We start from the raw sequence: 13,427 nt of genomic DNA on the forward strand, positions 1-13,427 counted from the left end.
CACTTTGGTTTTGATTTGTGTTTCCCCATTGACTAATGATGTTGAGCTTCTATTCATGTGCTTATTGGCCATTTGTATCTCATCTTTGGAGAAATGTCTGTTTAGACCTTTTGCCCATTTTAAATTGGGTTATCTGTGTTTATTTCTGAATTGTAAGAGTTCTTTATACAGCATACAAGTACCTTATCAGATGTGTGATTTGCAAATATCTTCTTTTGTGGGTTTTCTTTGCTGATAGTGTCTTTTCAACCATAAACATTTTTAATTTTGAAAAAGTCCAGTTTATCTTTTTTTTACTTTCGTTGTTGGCACTTTTAGTGTCATATCTAAGAATTCTTTGCCCAGTTTGAGGTCATGAAGATTTACCCCTATTTTTTTTTTTTAAGGGAACTTTTTGGCTGCATTGGATCTTCGTTGTTGCGTGGGCTTTCTTTAGTTGCGGTGAGCGGGGGCTACTTTTCGTTGCAGCGCATGGGCTTCTCACTGCAGTGGATTCTCTTGTTGCGGAGCACGGGCTCTAGGCGCGTGGGCTTCAGTAGTTGTGGCGTGCGGGCTCAGTAGTTGTGGCTCGCGGGCTCTAGAGCACAGGCTCAGTAGTTGTGGCGCTCGGACTTAGTTGCTCTGTGGCATGTGGGAATCTTCCCGGACCAGGGCTCAAACCCGTGTCTCCTGCATTGGCAGGTGGATTCTTAACCACTGCGCCACCAGGGAAGTCCCTTTTCCTCTACTTATTTAGTTACTGTTTCCTTTGGTTCCGTGAACATATTTACGATGGCTATTTTGAAATATTTTTCTGTTAAATCCAGCATCTGGTCATTCTCACCGGCAGTTTCTTTTGCCTGCTTTTTTTTTTCTTTTCCTGGTATATAGGTCGTACTTGTTTGTTTCTTTGCATGCCTCATGATTTTTTGTTGGAAATTGGTCATTTTAGATGATACATTGTAGCACCTCTGGGTACTGATTTCTCATCCTGTTCTTTGGGGCCTTGTTATTGTTATTTGCTTGTTTATTTGTTTAGTGACTGGCTGGATTATTTTAGTGAAGTCTGTTCTACCACCCATCCCCCCAGAGCTAAGCCTCATGGTATTCCTCAGGGAGGCATGGCTTTAGGTAAGCCTGCAGGTACCCTGTGGTGACTGGTACTCAGTAGGACTCTCTTTTCCTGACCAACCCAGCTGTTAAACTACACTAGTTGTCCAGATTGCTCTCTTGTTTTCAACAGTGCCCTGAGGCATACATTCCTCTACAAACTAATCCAATCAAATTGGGGCTCCTTGGAAGGAAAGGTTTCTGAGGTCAATGTTTGCTATTTGTTCTGACCCCAGGAGGTCTCCTCCCTGGTGTCTTATTCCTTGATTCTCTCCTGCAAATTAGCTGACCTACAGTCTAGACTGTATCTTCATTACACGAATCTCTTTCCGCTTGCCTTTTACCAAACCTCCCTTAGATTTAAACTTGTCCACACTCTGTTGGGAATGAAGTCAAGTCCTTTGGGAAAATATTTGGTACTACATGTTCCAGCTTTTTCCCCCTGGCAAAATATCTAAGCCAGGGTTCTGGAGCTGGGGGGTGGGGACAGTGAGTAATACTTTTCTGTGAGTGACATTCAGGCTGTAGGAACTGAGTGCCCGGAGGTAGAATGTGGAGATGGGGCACCACAGCAGCTTGTCTCTCCTGGTGTTGAACCACTGTCTCATGAGCTGAGCGAGGGGGCTGTTGGGGTCCCAGTATTCTCAGTTGACCATGCCTAAGGCAGAGCCTCTGTTCCACAAGTCGGTGTTGGGCAGAAGGGAGCCTCCTGTCTTTGATGTACTTGCCTGGGACTTAGCCTCAGTAATGGAGGCTGGGGACGGGTTGAGAAGGCCGAAGTCCTGCTCCTCCCAGGAAGAAAGCCCTTGGACTGAGAGCTGGGCAAAGAGGGGACCTTGTGCTCTTGGCTGCAGCAGTCTGGAGCCTTGCTGAGATGGGGGGGGGGGCGGGGGGGGTGGGGAGAGTGGTCTTGGTTCTAATACCACAGATTTTCACCTTTCAGGCTGAATTTTCATAGATTTTATTGAATGGTTGTCTCTTCATTTGCTGTTTGCCCTTAGGGACCATTGTCAGAGGCTTTGAATGGTGGTTTTTAAAAATAATTTGCATCAGTTTCCCTGAGGAGTGAGCTAGCAGAGATCCTCACGCCATTAGGCTAGAAGTCAATCTCTTGTAACTGTTTTTTGAGCTAGCAGTCATGCCTCTTTTAAAGCATGATTTGGGGGCTTCCCTGGTGGCGCGGTGTTTGAGAGTCCGCCTGCCGACGCAGGGGACACGGGTTCGTGCCCCGGTGTGGGAAGATCCCACATGCCGTGGAGCAGCTAGGCCTGTGAGCCATGGCTTCTGAGCCTGAGCGTCCGGAGCCTGTGCTCTGCAACGGGAGAGGCCACAACAGTGAGAGGCCCGTGTACAGAAAAAATAATAATAATAAAGCATGATTTGGAAAAGTGTTTCCTTCATTATGGTGTCTGACTGCCTCCTCATGAGGAACCCTTGACATACCCCTTAACACCTCAACTTTCAGATATTGCCTGTGTGATACAAGAGGCCAAGAGAATTGATTTTCCCCTGCTTATTTTCCTTAAAGAATGAACTTGCTACATGTGAAAGTACTCTAGAAGGGAAAATTTGCACGAGTTAAGAGTTTATAAAGGAAATGAAAATAATATTAGCTAGAGAATTTTAACATGAGGGCCCTGTACTATATGGTTGATTGAGTTCTTTTCAAGTTGGCTCAGAGGTGTTGCAGTTAACTCTTGGCTTCTTTGACCTGACTTAGATATCAAAATCAAATGGCTTCTCCTTCATTTTTGCTGTCATCCTTAAATTAGTTTCTTTTGATTCCTTTTTTTTTTTTCTTTTCAGGGGCCACTCAATAGTGAGTCTTCCAACCAGAGCTTGTGCAGCGTGGGGTCCTTGAGTGATAAAGAAGTAGAGGTAAGAAGCCACATCCATTGCAAGACTTCTCATATTCCCACACTTTTGGTCTGGGTTAAACCATAGCACTGCAAACTCTGGGGTCCTGTTAGGGTCTGTGTGAATGACTCCCCTTTGAGTTGTTTGCTTGTTGTACAGTTGTGATGTGGCCTTGTTGGGTTTTTATTATGATAATAATAACCATCAATAAAGGGTAGAGGTTTGCAGTTGTAGCTGAATTAGCCTAGGTGCCATTGAATTTTAGCATTTTTTAGTACTTCAACAGAGTGGGTTAGTGTGGCCTGACAGACTTTAGTAAGAAAATTTGAAGTTTTTTTTTTTTAAGGCATACAACCTAGCTGCATAGATAGGTAACCGCTTACTTTGCACTTAGATAAAACTTTCAATAAATTAGTCAGTTGATTATGCATCTTTCCTGTTTGGAAAAAAGGATTAGATTTAAGCTCTTTTAAAGTAGAAATATTGTGGGAATTCCCTGCTGGTCCAGTGGTTAGGACTCTGGTTGGCGCTTTCAGTGCCAAGCCCGGGTTCAATCCCTGGTTGGGGAAGTAAGATTCTGCAAGCCGAGTGGCATGGCCAAAACAAAAAAAAAAAAAGTAGAAATATTGTAACAGCTGCTGTCTGAGAGCCTACTATGCTAGATGCTTGTACTACATTTGTGCTTTGTAAAATAGCTCATGTAATCTTTGCAGCAACCCTGATTTACAGATAAGTAAATTGAAGCTCTGATATTTTGAGCAGTTTGCCAAAAATTGTATAGGTGGCTTGGTTCCAGATCCTGTACTCTTTCCATGACCCTGCTCTAAGAGTAGGACACTCATTTAGGACTTGTCTGAGCAAGTTAAGTATCCTTATAAATTTGATATTTTGTACATACTCTCTAATTTTCATAATGTGAAAAATTTAACAAAATGCTAATTGTGATGTATATGATATTTAACAGACTCCTGAGAAAAAACAGAATGACCAGCGAAACCGGAAAAGAAAAGCTGAACCATATGAAACTAGCCAAGGTAGTAATGAAATTTCACACCAGTAAAAATACTAGATTCTTATGTACTTAGATAGAAAATTTCCAGCTCACACTAAGTAATTAGTTTGTGCACAGGGATTCCTAATAGTGGAGATTTTTATTCCTTAAGGGAATATCAGGCTGTTTATTATAGACTTGCCATTTGATACACACTTGATGAAACAGTGTCAGTTCTTTGGGGACTCTGGTTTTCCCTGTTGTAAGTTAATGATCTTCTCGCCGTGGGTTTGTCTTCAGAGTAAGCATTTATTGTACAGAAAAGAGATTACATTGGAGTTTTAACTATGTCTTGCACTAGATCAGTGATTTGTTAATAATAGGCAAGCAGAAATGGTTTCAGTCACAAGGCTGTCATTTTACCTACCCTTCTTCCATGTCAGTTATTTAGTTGTACATCGGTGCCCAGTGGAATACATCTGTAAATGTGATGGTAATAATGCCAAATTTCTGTAAATAATTAAAGAAAGGATAAATGAAATGGCAGGGCTTCCAAGAAATGGACACCCTAGTCTTTTTTTTTTTCCATATTCTTTTAATCTGCAAATCAATTTTTACTTTTTTGGGAGAAAATTTTCCCGAAGTGACAAGGTCACATAAAGTTTTTTGTGAAATAGAATAAACCCTTTTGTTCTGATGAAGTTGTTTTGAATTTTTTATCCTCTTAGTTGGGGGTGTAGTTTATAGTTTAGTTTTATTTTGATGCATAGTTGTGGCATGAGTTTTGTTAGTGTACTTGTAAAAGAAAGATTAGTGAATCTTAAAGGAAAGCGAGCTGTGAAAAAGTCTTTCACTGCTTATTTCAGTCTTTAATTTCGTGGAGGAAACTGTCTTCTATTTTATGGAGGAAACTGTCTTCTGTTCTTATGATACAGGTATTTTGGCTCATTTGTTAAAAGTAAGCTTGACATTTGAATTGATAACAACATAGGCAGTTATTGAATACATAGTACACTTTAGCGAATGATGGTTTACTTGTGTTACTGGAAAAACTATACTTACTTTGGTTTTATTTTCAGGGAAAGGCACTCCTAGGGGACATAAAATTAGTGATTACTTTGAGGTAAGTTAAATTTTTGGAAAAAGAAATCTATAGTGATTTTTTTAAAAACCTAAATCCTTTTGTTCATTTAAGGCTTTAGAGAGGAATATATTGCCTTTACTGTGCTCTCCTCCCCTTCCTCTCCATCTTCATCAACCCTATGCTGCCCTGTCTCTATAAGAGGAAACGGCTGCTGATTTCCTAAATTTAAATTTGTTTATGATGTGTCTTTTCTGTGATGATATAAAAATTCACAAATGAGGTGATTTTTCTCTTGGCCAGCCTAGGTTTCGTGTCTTACAAAGATTGAAGTGAAATGACTTGGACTCTTGTTTTGTCCTCTTCCCTTTAGTCCACTGGAACCTGTAGTAAGCTCACTGACCCATCCTTAGTGGTTACTGAAGAAGACACTAACATCCACTGTACCACTGTATTCCTGCTTCGTGTATTTTGAGACAAGAAGGGAAAACATTCTTCTCTTATGTCCTTTCAAAACCATGTGTACCTTCAGCTTTCTAGCCGTGTTTTCTTTATATCTTGGTACATTTCTGCTGGAGCTCCTCCTTAAAATCTCGTTGAAAAGATAGCAGAATTTGACTTATATGGCATTTTCTCTCTAGAATAAGATATATTGACTTAAAGGGGCCGTATATAATTAAGACCTGTTTGTGTATTAATCTTTTACTCTCCTTATCTGAAGCCTAGTACTGTTGTGAATTATTCATATCCATTTTTCCCTGTTGGCCAGTTTGCTGGGGGAAGCGGGCCAGGAACCAGCCCTGGCAGAAGTGTTCTACCAGTTGCACGATCCTCACCGCAACATTCCTTATCCAATCCCTTACCGGTAAGCATTCACCTGGAGAAATTTGACACCTGTTGTAGGAGACAAGAAGCCCAGGAACACTCGAGCAAAAGTTTCTCTTCCTTTAATTACCCAAGGGGAATGAGGCATTAAGGAGAAACGTTCATAGCATTACCTATGAATCACTTAACTTAGATTCAAATCTGTATCAGTAAATTTACATTTTATAAGAGCTGACCCTTTTCTCCCAGTATAATAAATTACTTCTAGGCCTGCAACTCATTGTTCTGTCAAGGAAATGATTTCCAATCCAAACATTAGGTTTTTATCCTTGCCAGACTTAAATGTTCCTATAACTAAATTCCTTAAAAAAAATTTGGTCAGTTCCTGGCATTTGAATTATTTTTAAGGCTTACTCGGTGATGTAGTAGAGAAGCTAAAGCTACACAAATTTGGGATAGGTTTGTTTTCTGCCTATAAGTGAGATCTGAAACTCTTAAAAACATTATAGCCAAGTTAGTGGTTCTCAACCGGAGGTAGTTTGTCCCCTCAGGGGACATTTGGCAGTGTTGGAGTAATTATTGGTCAGAAATAGAGGGTGAGTGGAAGGATGCCATAGGCATTTACTGGGCAGAGGCCAGGGATGCTGTTAAACATCTTACAGTGCACAGGACAGGTGCCACAACAAAGAATGATCCAGTCCAAAATGACACTAGTGCCAAGGTTGAGAATCCCTGAGCTAGCTAATGTAGGGTTTTGTGTTAATTTGCTCAAGTGCCTTTGGATAATTTGTTGATACCGGTAAGAACTCTGTACTTAAGAGTGTATTATATCTGCTGATGCCTCAGGTATTGCTGTGGGATCCAAGGGAAAAGGGAGAATCAGGAGTTTTCATCCTAGGTCTCTGTTTAGGAAAGTTGCTTTTCTCTGCCTTAGCAGAGTTGATTAATACTACTTTTTTCCTAAATGATGTAGTCTTCTGCATTGTTAAAGTATTTTAAAATATCCTTCCCCTCTTCTCTCTCATGAAAACATGCATTCATTAGGGTGATTATAATTATTAAAGCACTTAGGAAAATGTATTCAACTTGAAATTTTTGCTATTATTTTGTCATCCTTGTCATATTTAAAAATTTTAGGAATGTTTGATGTGTAGATCTGTTTGGTTAGGTTGAGGTTTGTTAGATAACTTTCGAGGAGGCCTATATCTATATTTTTATTAAGTTTTAAACCAGTTAAAGTTTTAAAATGTTAAATGAGATTGCAGAATTATCTATTTGGGATGAATATGATTTGTAGAATTTTGTTGTCTATTACTCTTCTCTTCCTGAAAAAGATTTTTTTTTCATTTGGTTTTTAGTAGTGTGACCACCCATCTATCATGTGTCCATTTAAGTCAGGTCTTACCTGAAAACAAAAGAGATGATTCAGTGATCTGTAGACATTTCTGCCACCTCTATGAATGGTGGTGGGGCCTCATCATTATTATGCAAATCTAAGTATATCTTGGGTGTTAAAATAGGAACCAAGCCTTAATTTCCTTTTTCCATTGCACTGAGAAGCTCTTTATCCTTCTAACTTAGAGTCTGTGTTTCATTGTTATAATTACTGATTTGTGTATACCCTTCAGTTCCCTTTCCCCACTCTCTCTCCATCATATCTGCCTGAAAAAACTCATCCCTGGTTATCTAATTTTCCACCTTTTCCTTGTATAAGCAGCTCAGCATGGTTAGAGGAAAGCACATATACCCATGCTGACGGATCTCACTTTAAGTTCATGACCACCAACCTCATGAACCCCCTAGTTGCTGCCAGTCCTATTATATTTCCATAGTTAGTTCCCTTTCCTAGATGAATATTTCATATTTTTGTCATTTCCTGCAAGCCTCCAGCAACACTTCCTCCTCCTCTACTATTTCAACTGATGGCTTTACTTTTTTATTTTCCTGAGAAAGTAGAAGCAATCAGAAGAGAACTTTCACATGCACCTGTGCCAAATCTACCAAGTTACTTGTATCATTATCCATATCTGCATTTTAGGATGAAAGAACTTGCCAGCCCTTTACTTGGGCACTGGTTTCCCTGAAAATTACGTATACAACTCTACTTGACATTTCCACTTACATAACTAAATGGACAGATTAAAAACGTCCACAGAGGAACTCTTGCTCACTAGCAAAACAACAACAAACTGCTCTTCCTGCAGTCTACCCTGTCCTGGTAAATGACAGTTTACTCTGTCCAGTTTTTCAGATCATAACTTCATGCCCCGTATCTAACCTGTCAATAAATCCTGTTTTCTTTTAAAAAAATACCCAAATCCCAACCTCTTTTCTATTCTTTTGGTTCTCTGCATTAAATCTCCAAAGTGGTCTCCCTGTTTCTGCCTGTGTCTCACCTGTTTTCAGTATAATAGCCAGAATGATTCTGTGAAAAAATTAAGACAGATCCTGCTCAAAACTGTCCAGGGACTAGTCCAGACTGTTCTGGGCTTACATGGCCTAGAAGCTCCTACATGATCTTCGCTCCCCCATCCGCCTGACTCCACCTGCTCCCCCCTCACCCTCAGACCACTCCAGCCATGCTGGCCTCCTTGAAGTCCTTTGAACATTGTGAAGCACTCTCTTGCTTCACGGCCTTTGTACCTGCTATTCCCTCTTCCAGGAATAGCATGATTAGCAATCTCTTCATCAGGCTGTTGCTCAAAAATGACCTTATCAGAGAGGTCTCTCCTGGCCAACTTCTTTAAATATCAGTCCCTCTCACCTTGTAACTCTGTCCCTAATCCTGCTTTAATTCTGTTATTACTACCTGACATATGTATTTAAATTTTGATATATATGTAAATTTTTTCATTGATTCATATTTATACATATAGAAGTGTATACATGTAAGTCTACAGCTTAATGAAGTTTCACAAACTGTGTACCAGTACAAGAAACAAAATGCCAGGCCCTCCAGAAACCCCCTTATGCTCCCTTCCAGTCATTAGCCCCCTCCCTGCCACTGGGGATAGCCACTATCCTGACTTCTCACAGTACAGGTGGGTTTTTTTGTTTTTGTACTTTGTATAAAAGGAATCATACAGTATATACTCTTGTGTCTGGCTTCTTTCGTTCAACATTACTTTTGTGAGATTCATCCATACTGTGTGTTGTTGTAGATCATTCATTGTCGTTGTGTGGTATAATTTTAATATTTTTATTTAATAATTTACATATCTTAATTTTTAACTATACAATTAGTCTATTGCCCAGCTTCTCCCACCAGAATGTTAATCCTAAGAGAGCATGGATTTTGTTTTATTTACTGCTGTTTCCATCTCTTACAGCGTTTATTACATAAAGATGCAATCATTTTAACTATTCCCCCCCGCCACCCTTCACATGGAATAGATATCTTGTTCAATTTTTAGTCTCTTAACACCCAAAACAGTGTTGGGTACACAGTGGGGGCTCAAGACTATTTGTCAAAAGGGAAGAATGGATAAAGAATTACTTTAGCATTTTTCCCCCAAGTGATTCTTTTATATTTTTTATTAAATACAAGAAAGTACATAAACCGTGAGCCTTTTAATGCAGGCGTTGGTAAACTACAGCCCACACTTAGCAAGCTAAGAATGATTTTTAGATTTTTTGAGCTGTATAGACAAAGAAGAATATATATCACAGAGATGATATGTTACCTGAAAAGCCTAACATATTTCTATCTGACCCTTCACAAAAAATGTTTCCAGGAAATCATTATGAGGTTAACTCCATGTAATCATCACTTAGGTCAGAAAGTAAAATATTTCCAGCACCCTGGAAACCTTCCCTGGTCACAACCCCCTCCCAATACCCTAGAAACAACCACTGTTCTAATTTTTGTGATTATCATTTGCTTTTCCTTATAGTGTGACCACATATGCATACCTAAACACAATAGTTTAGTTTTGTCATTACGATAATTTTGTTAAACATGGCATTTAATCACAGTGTTTAGATCTTCTGTATTCTGACTTTTGGCTGTTTGTTCTGTCAGTTACTAAGAGAGGTATATTTATGACTCTCATGATTGTGGGAGTAGTTTGTTTCTTCCTGTATATGTATTTTTGCTTTATGTATTACTAAGTGATTCTCTTCATTTCTTCTGATACTTTTTGCTCTAAATGCAGTATATCTGATATTTAGTATATCCAAACCACTGTATGGTGTAAATACTTCCATTTTTATACTGTCAACTTTTCATTATTTTGTTTTCAGCATATCTGAAAAATATCATATAGTTGAAATTTTTTTCTTTATTCAGTCTAAAATCTTTTTTAGGGAATTCCCTGGCGGTCCAGTGGTTAGGACTTGGCACTTTTACTGCTGGGGCCCAGGTTCGAGTGCTGGTTGGGGAACTAAGATCCTGTAAGCTGCGCAGCACGGCCAAAAAAAAAAATCTTTTTTAAGCTTCAGTATTTATCCTATTTACATTTAATAAACTTATCATTATATTGGGTTTTTTTTAATATAAATTTATTTATTTATTTATTTATAGCTGTGTTGGGTCTTCGTTTCTGTGTGAGGGCTTTCTCTAGTTGTGGCAAGCGGGGGCCATTCTTCATTGCGGCGCGTGGGCCTCTCACTATCACGGCCTCTCTTGTTGCGGAGCACAGGCTCCAGACGCGCAGGCTCAGTAGTTGTGCCTCACGGGCCCAGTTGCTCCGCGGCATGTGGGATCTTCCCAGACCAGGGCTTGAACCTGTGTCCCCTGCATTGGCAGGCAGATTCTCAACCACTGCACCACCAGGGAAGCCCCTATATTGGTTTTAAATATACCAGCTTTTAATGTATTTTCTGTTTATCTTGCCTGTTCTATGTTACTTTTTCTTTCATTCCTTGTTTTCATTTGGATTAAAAAAAATTATTTCATATTTTTCTCCTCCACTAGTATGTAGGTCCTATGTGTTGTTTCTCTTAGAAGTTACCACAGGTATCTTTAATATGCCAAAGTTTGATGTTAATAGTATCTTTGCCCTCCTCCCAAATATATGATAACCTTGATTCCATTTATGTGCTACTGCTTTGGTGGTGGTGGTGTAGGTTTATATTTTGCCAATTTTTTTTTAGTCTCATAAAACATCATTATTACACTGTCAGTGTTCATTTAGATTTATCTATATACTTACCTCTTTGCACTTCTTCCCGTTTTACATATTACACCTTCCACTCTAGGGTCACTTCCTTCTGCCTTCAGTGGTCCTTTAGTATTCTTTTAGTACAGTGTTTATCTGCTGAGGGTTAACTCTCTAGGTTTTTGTTTGCTGAAATAACTTTATTTTGCCCTTATTCTTGAAAGATGTTTATGCTCTGTTATTTCTAGATTGGCATTTTTTATCTTTTCACACAATTGAGTATATCATTACCATCTTCTGGTTCCCATTGTTACTACTGAGAAAACAGTTTTCATTTACTTGTTATTTCTTTGAAAGTATCTGCTCTGCTTCCCCCCATCCCCAGCTGCTTTTAACACTTTTATATGTGGTGTTCTGCAGTTTTACTATGATGCATCCTTTTATTTTCTGTTGTAATTTGTTGGGCTTCTGGTATTTGTGGGTTGGTGTCTTGTACCATTTCTGAATAATTATTTGCCATTGTCTTCAGATATTATCTTGGCCCTGTTCCTTTTTCCTCCACCTATAAAATATCAGTTAACCGTATGTTAGACTGTCTCACTTTATCACCATGCCCCTTAACTTCTTTTTTTTTTGGTCTCTGTATGCTCCATTCTGGATAGTTCTTGCCTTTCAGTTCCCAAATTCTCTGTTTTGGTGTATCTAATTTGCCCTATTGAATTCTTAGTTTTTGTTATTTTATGTTCCCTGCAGATATATTCAAACCTGTCTTTTATTTTTTTAATCTAGTAGACATAGTTGTTTCATAACCTGTCTGTTAATTCTTGTATTTGAAGGGTTTTTTTTGTTATTGCTGTTTTTTTTTTTTTTTTGAGGTGCGCGGGCCTCTCACTGCTGTGGCCTCTCCCGTTGTGGAGCACAGGCTCCAGACGCTCAGGCCCAGCAGCCGTGGTTCACGGGCCCAGCCGCTCCACGGCATGTGAGATCTTCCCAGACCAGGGCACAAACCCGTGTCCCCTGCATCGGCAGGCGGACTCTCAACCACTGCGCCACCAGGGAAGCCCTGAAGTTTTTTTTGAACCTGTTTCTGCTGTCTCCTCTTTTTCCTAGTTGTTGCTTAGGGCTTTATTTCTTTACTTTTTTTTTTTTTTTTTTTTTGCGGTACGCGGGCCTCTCACTATTGTGACCTCTCCCGTTGCGGAGCACAGGCTCCGGACGCGCAGGCTCAGCGGCCATGGCCCACGGGCCCAGCCGCTCCGCGGCATGTGGGATCCTCCCGGACCGGGGCACGAACCCGTGTCCCATGCATCGGCAGGCAGACTCTCAACCACTGCGCCACCAGGGAAGCCCAGGGCTTGCTTTCTTTTACACTTTTGGTTTTTTGTCTTTGTGCTGCTCATTGTTCTTGAAAAATTATTTGTGAAATTTCTTTGAGATCAAGAATAAGATATGTTCCTCCAGGGAGAATTTTTATTTGCTTCTTTCAGGTGCCTAGAGATTCTACCCATCTGTACAAAATACTGAATTCATGGCTTGCATTTTGTCTGTTTGGTTTGCTTATTTTGTTTCTTTCTTTCAACCACCCAGGCATTATTGATTCCGATTATGTTAACATTTCTCAGGGGAGCCTCCACCCGCTGCATGGCCAAGGCAACTTCACTGCAGCTCCCTGAGGGCAGGGGAAATATTTCTTCTGGCTTACATTTTCCCTGAGGCTGTAACCCTTTGGAAGTGTAGCTAAAGTGGGAAGGGTTTCATAATGAACCCCCTACTCTGGGTGGGCTTTGGCTTATGACTATCCAGTTGGCAACATGGTGCCCTAGAAATGGAAATTCAAGATCTGCAGGTACTCTTAGGGCAGATGTGACTTTGTTTCCCTTAGGTTTTGCCATGACAGACCCCTACTATTTTATCAACTTTTCATTGCTTTTAATATCTTTTTTTTATATTTTGTCCTGTCTTTACAGTTGTTTTCTAAGGGGAGGTTGGTACAAACATCCCAGCTGTATTTCCAGAGATATTTAAAGATCTTTCAGCCCTTGGCAAATATTTATTGAATGTATAGCAGAATGGTTTGTTTTAATATTTCGGCTTCAATGATACAGTCTCCCAAGTAGTGAGAATATTGTGAATGAGTATTACAGGTATTCTGGAGCCTGAATTTAAACCATTTTATTGGTTAGGGCAGGAGTGTTATTTTTAAAGTGGTAGATTCTACTCATAGATTTTAAAAAAAATAAATTTTTTGTCAGGATCATTTTGATTAGTCTATTTTACTTTTATTTTGTAAAATGAAAGTGTTAAATAGTTTTCCCTGATAAAGGGATACATGCTGATTATGAAAGTCCAACAGTTGAGAAGTGGTAAAATATAAAGTCCTTTCCACAAGAGCTATTATTAAAGAGTTTAGTGGGCATATATGTGTATATATGTATGTTCATGTAGTAGATTTCCTCATTTTCATTGTATTTATTTAATCAATAGC

The 13,427-nt window shown here is 39.5% G+C and overlaps 1 protein-coding gene across 4 annotated transcripts in view; it reads left to right on the forward strand.

Moving 5' to 3' along the window:
• Positions 1–13,427, forward strand: part of TLK2 (tousled like kinase 2) — a gene marked incomplete at both ends in the record, with an annotated part of 107,224 nt that overhangs the window by 33,397 nt on the left and 60,400 nt on the right. For 2 of the 4 annotated variants that reach the window (XM_079724597.1, XM_079724598.1), the window contains 4 exons: positions 2,896–2,967; positions 3,911–3,980; positions 5,017–5,060; positions 5,788–5,883. In XM_079724597.1, coding sequence (XP_079580723.1) covers positions 2,896–2,967; positions 3,911–3,980; positions 5,017–5,060; positions 5,788–5,883 — 282 coding nt within the window. Of the gene's footprint in view, positions 1–2,895; positions 2,968–3,910; positions 3,981–5,016; positions 5,061–5,787; positions 5,884–13,427 lie in introns of those variants that run through there. The other 2 variants (XM_079724599.1, XM_079724600.1) reach the window with 2 other exon arrangements.

The sequence above is a fragment of the Hyperoodon ampullatus genome, assembly GCF_949752795.1.
Source record: "Hyperoodon ampullatus genome assembly, chromosome: 19".
In the NCBI taxonomy this organism is placed as follows: Eukaryota; Metazoa; Chordata; class Mammalia; order Artiodactyla; family Ziphiidae; genus Hyperoodon; species Hyperoodon ampullatus.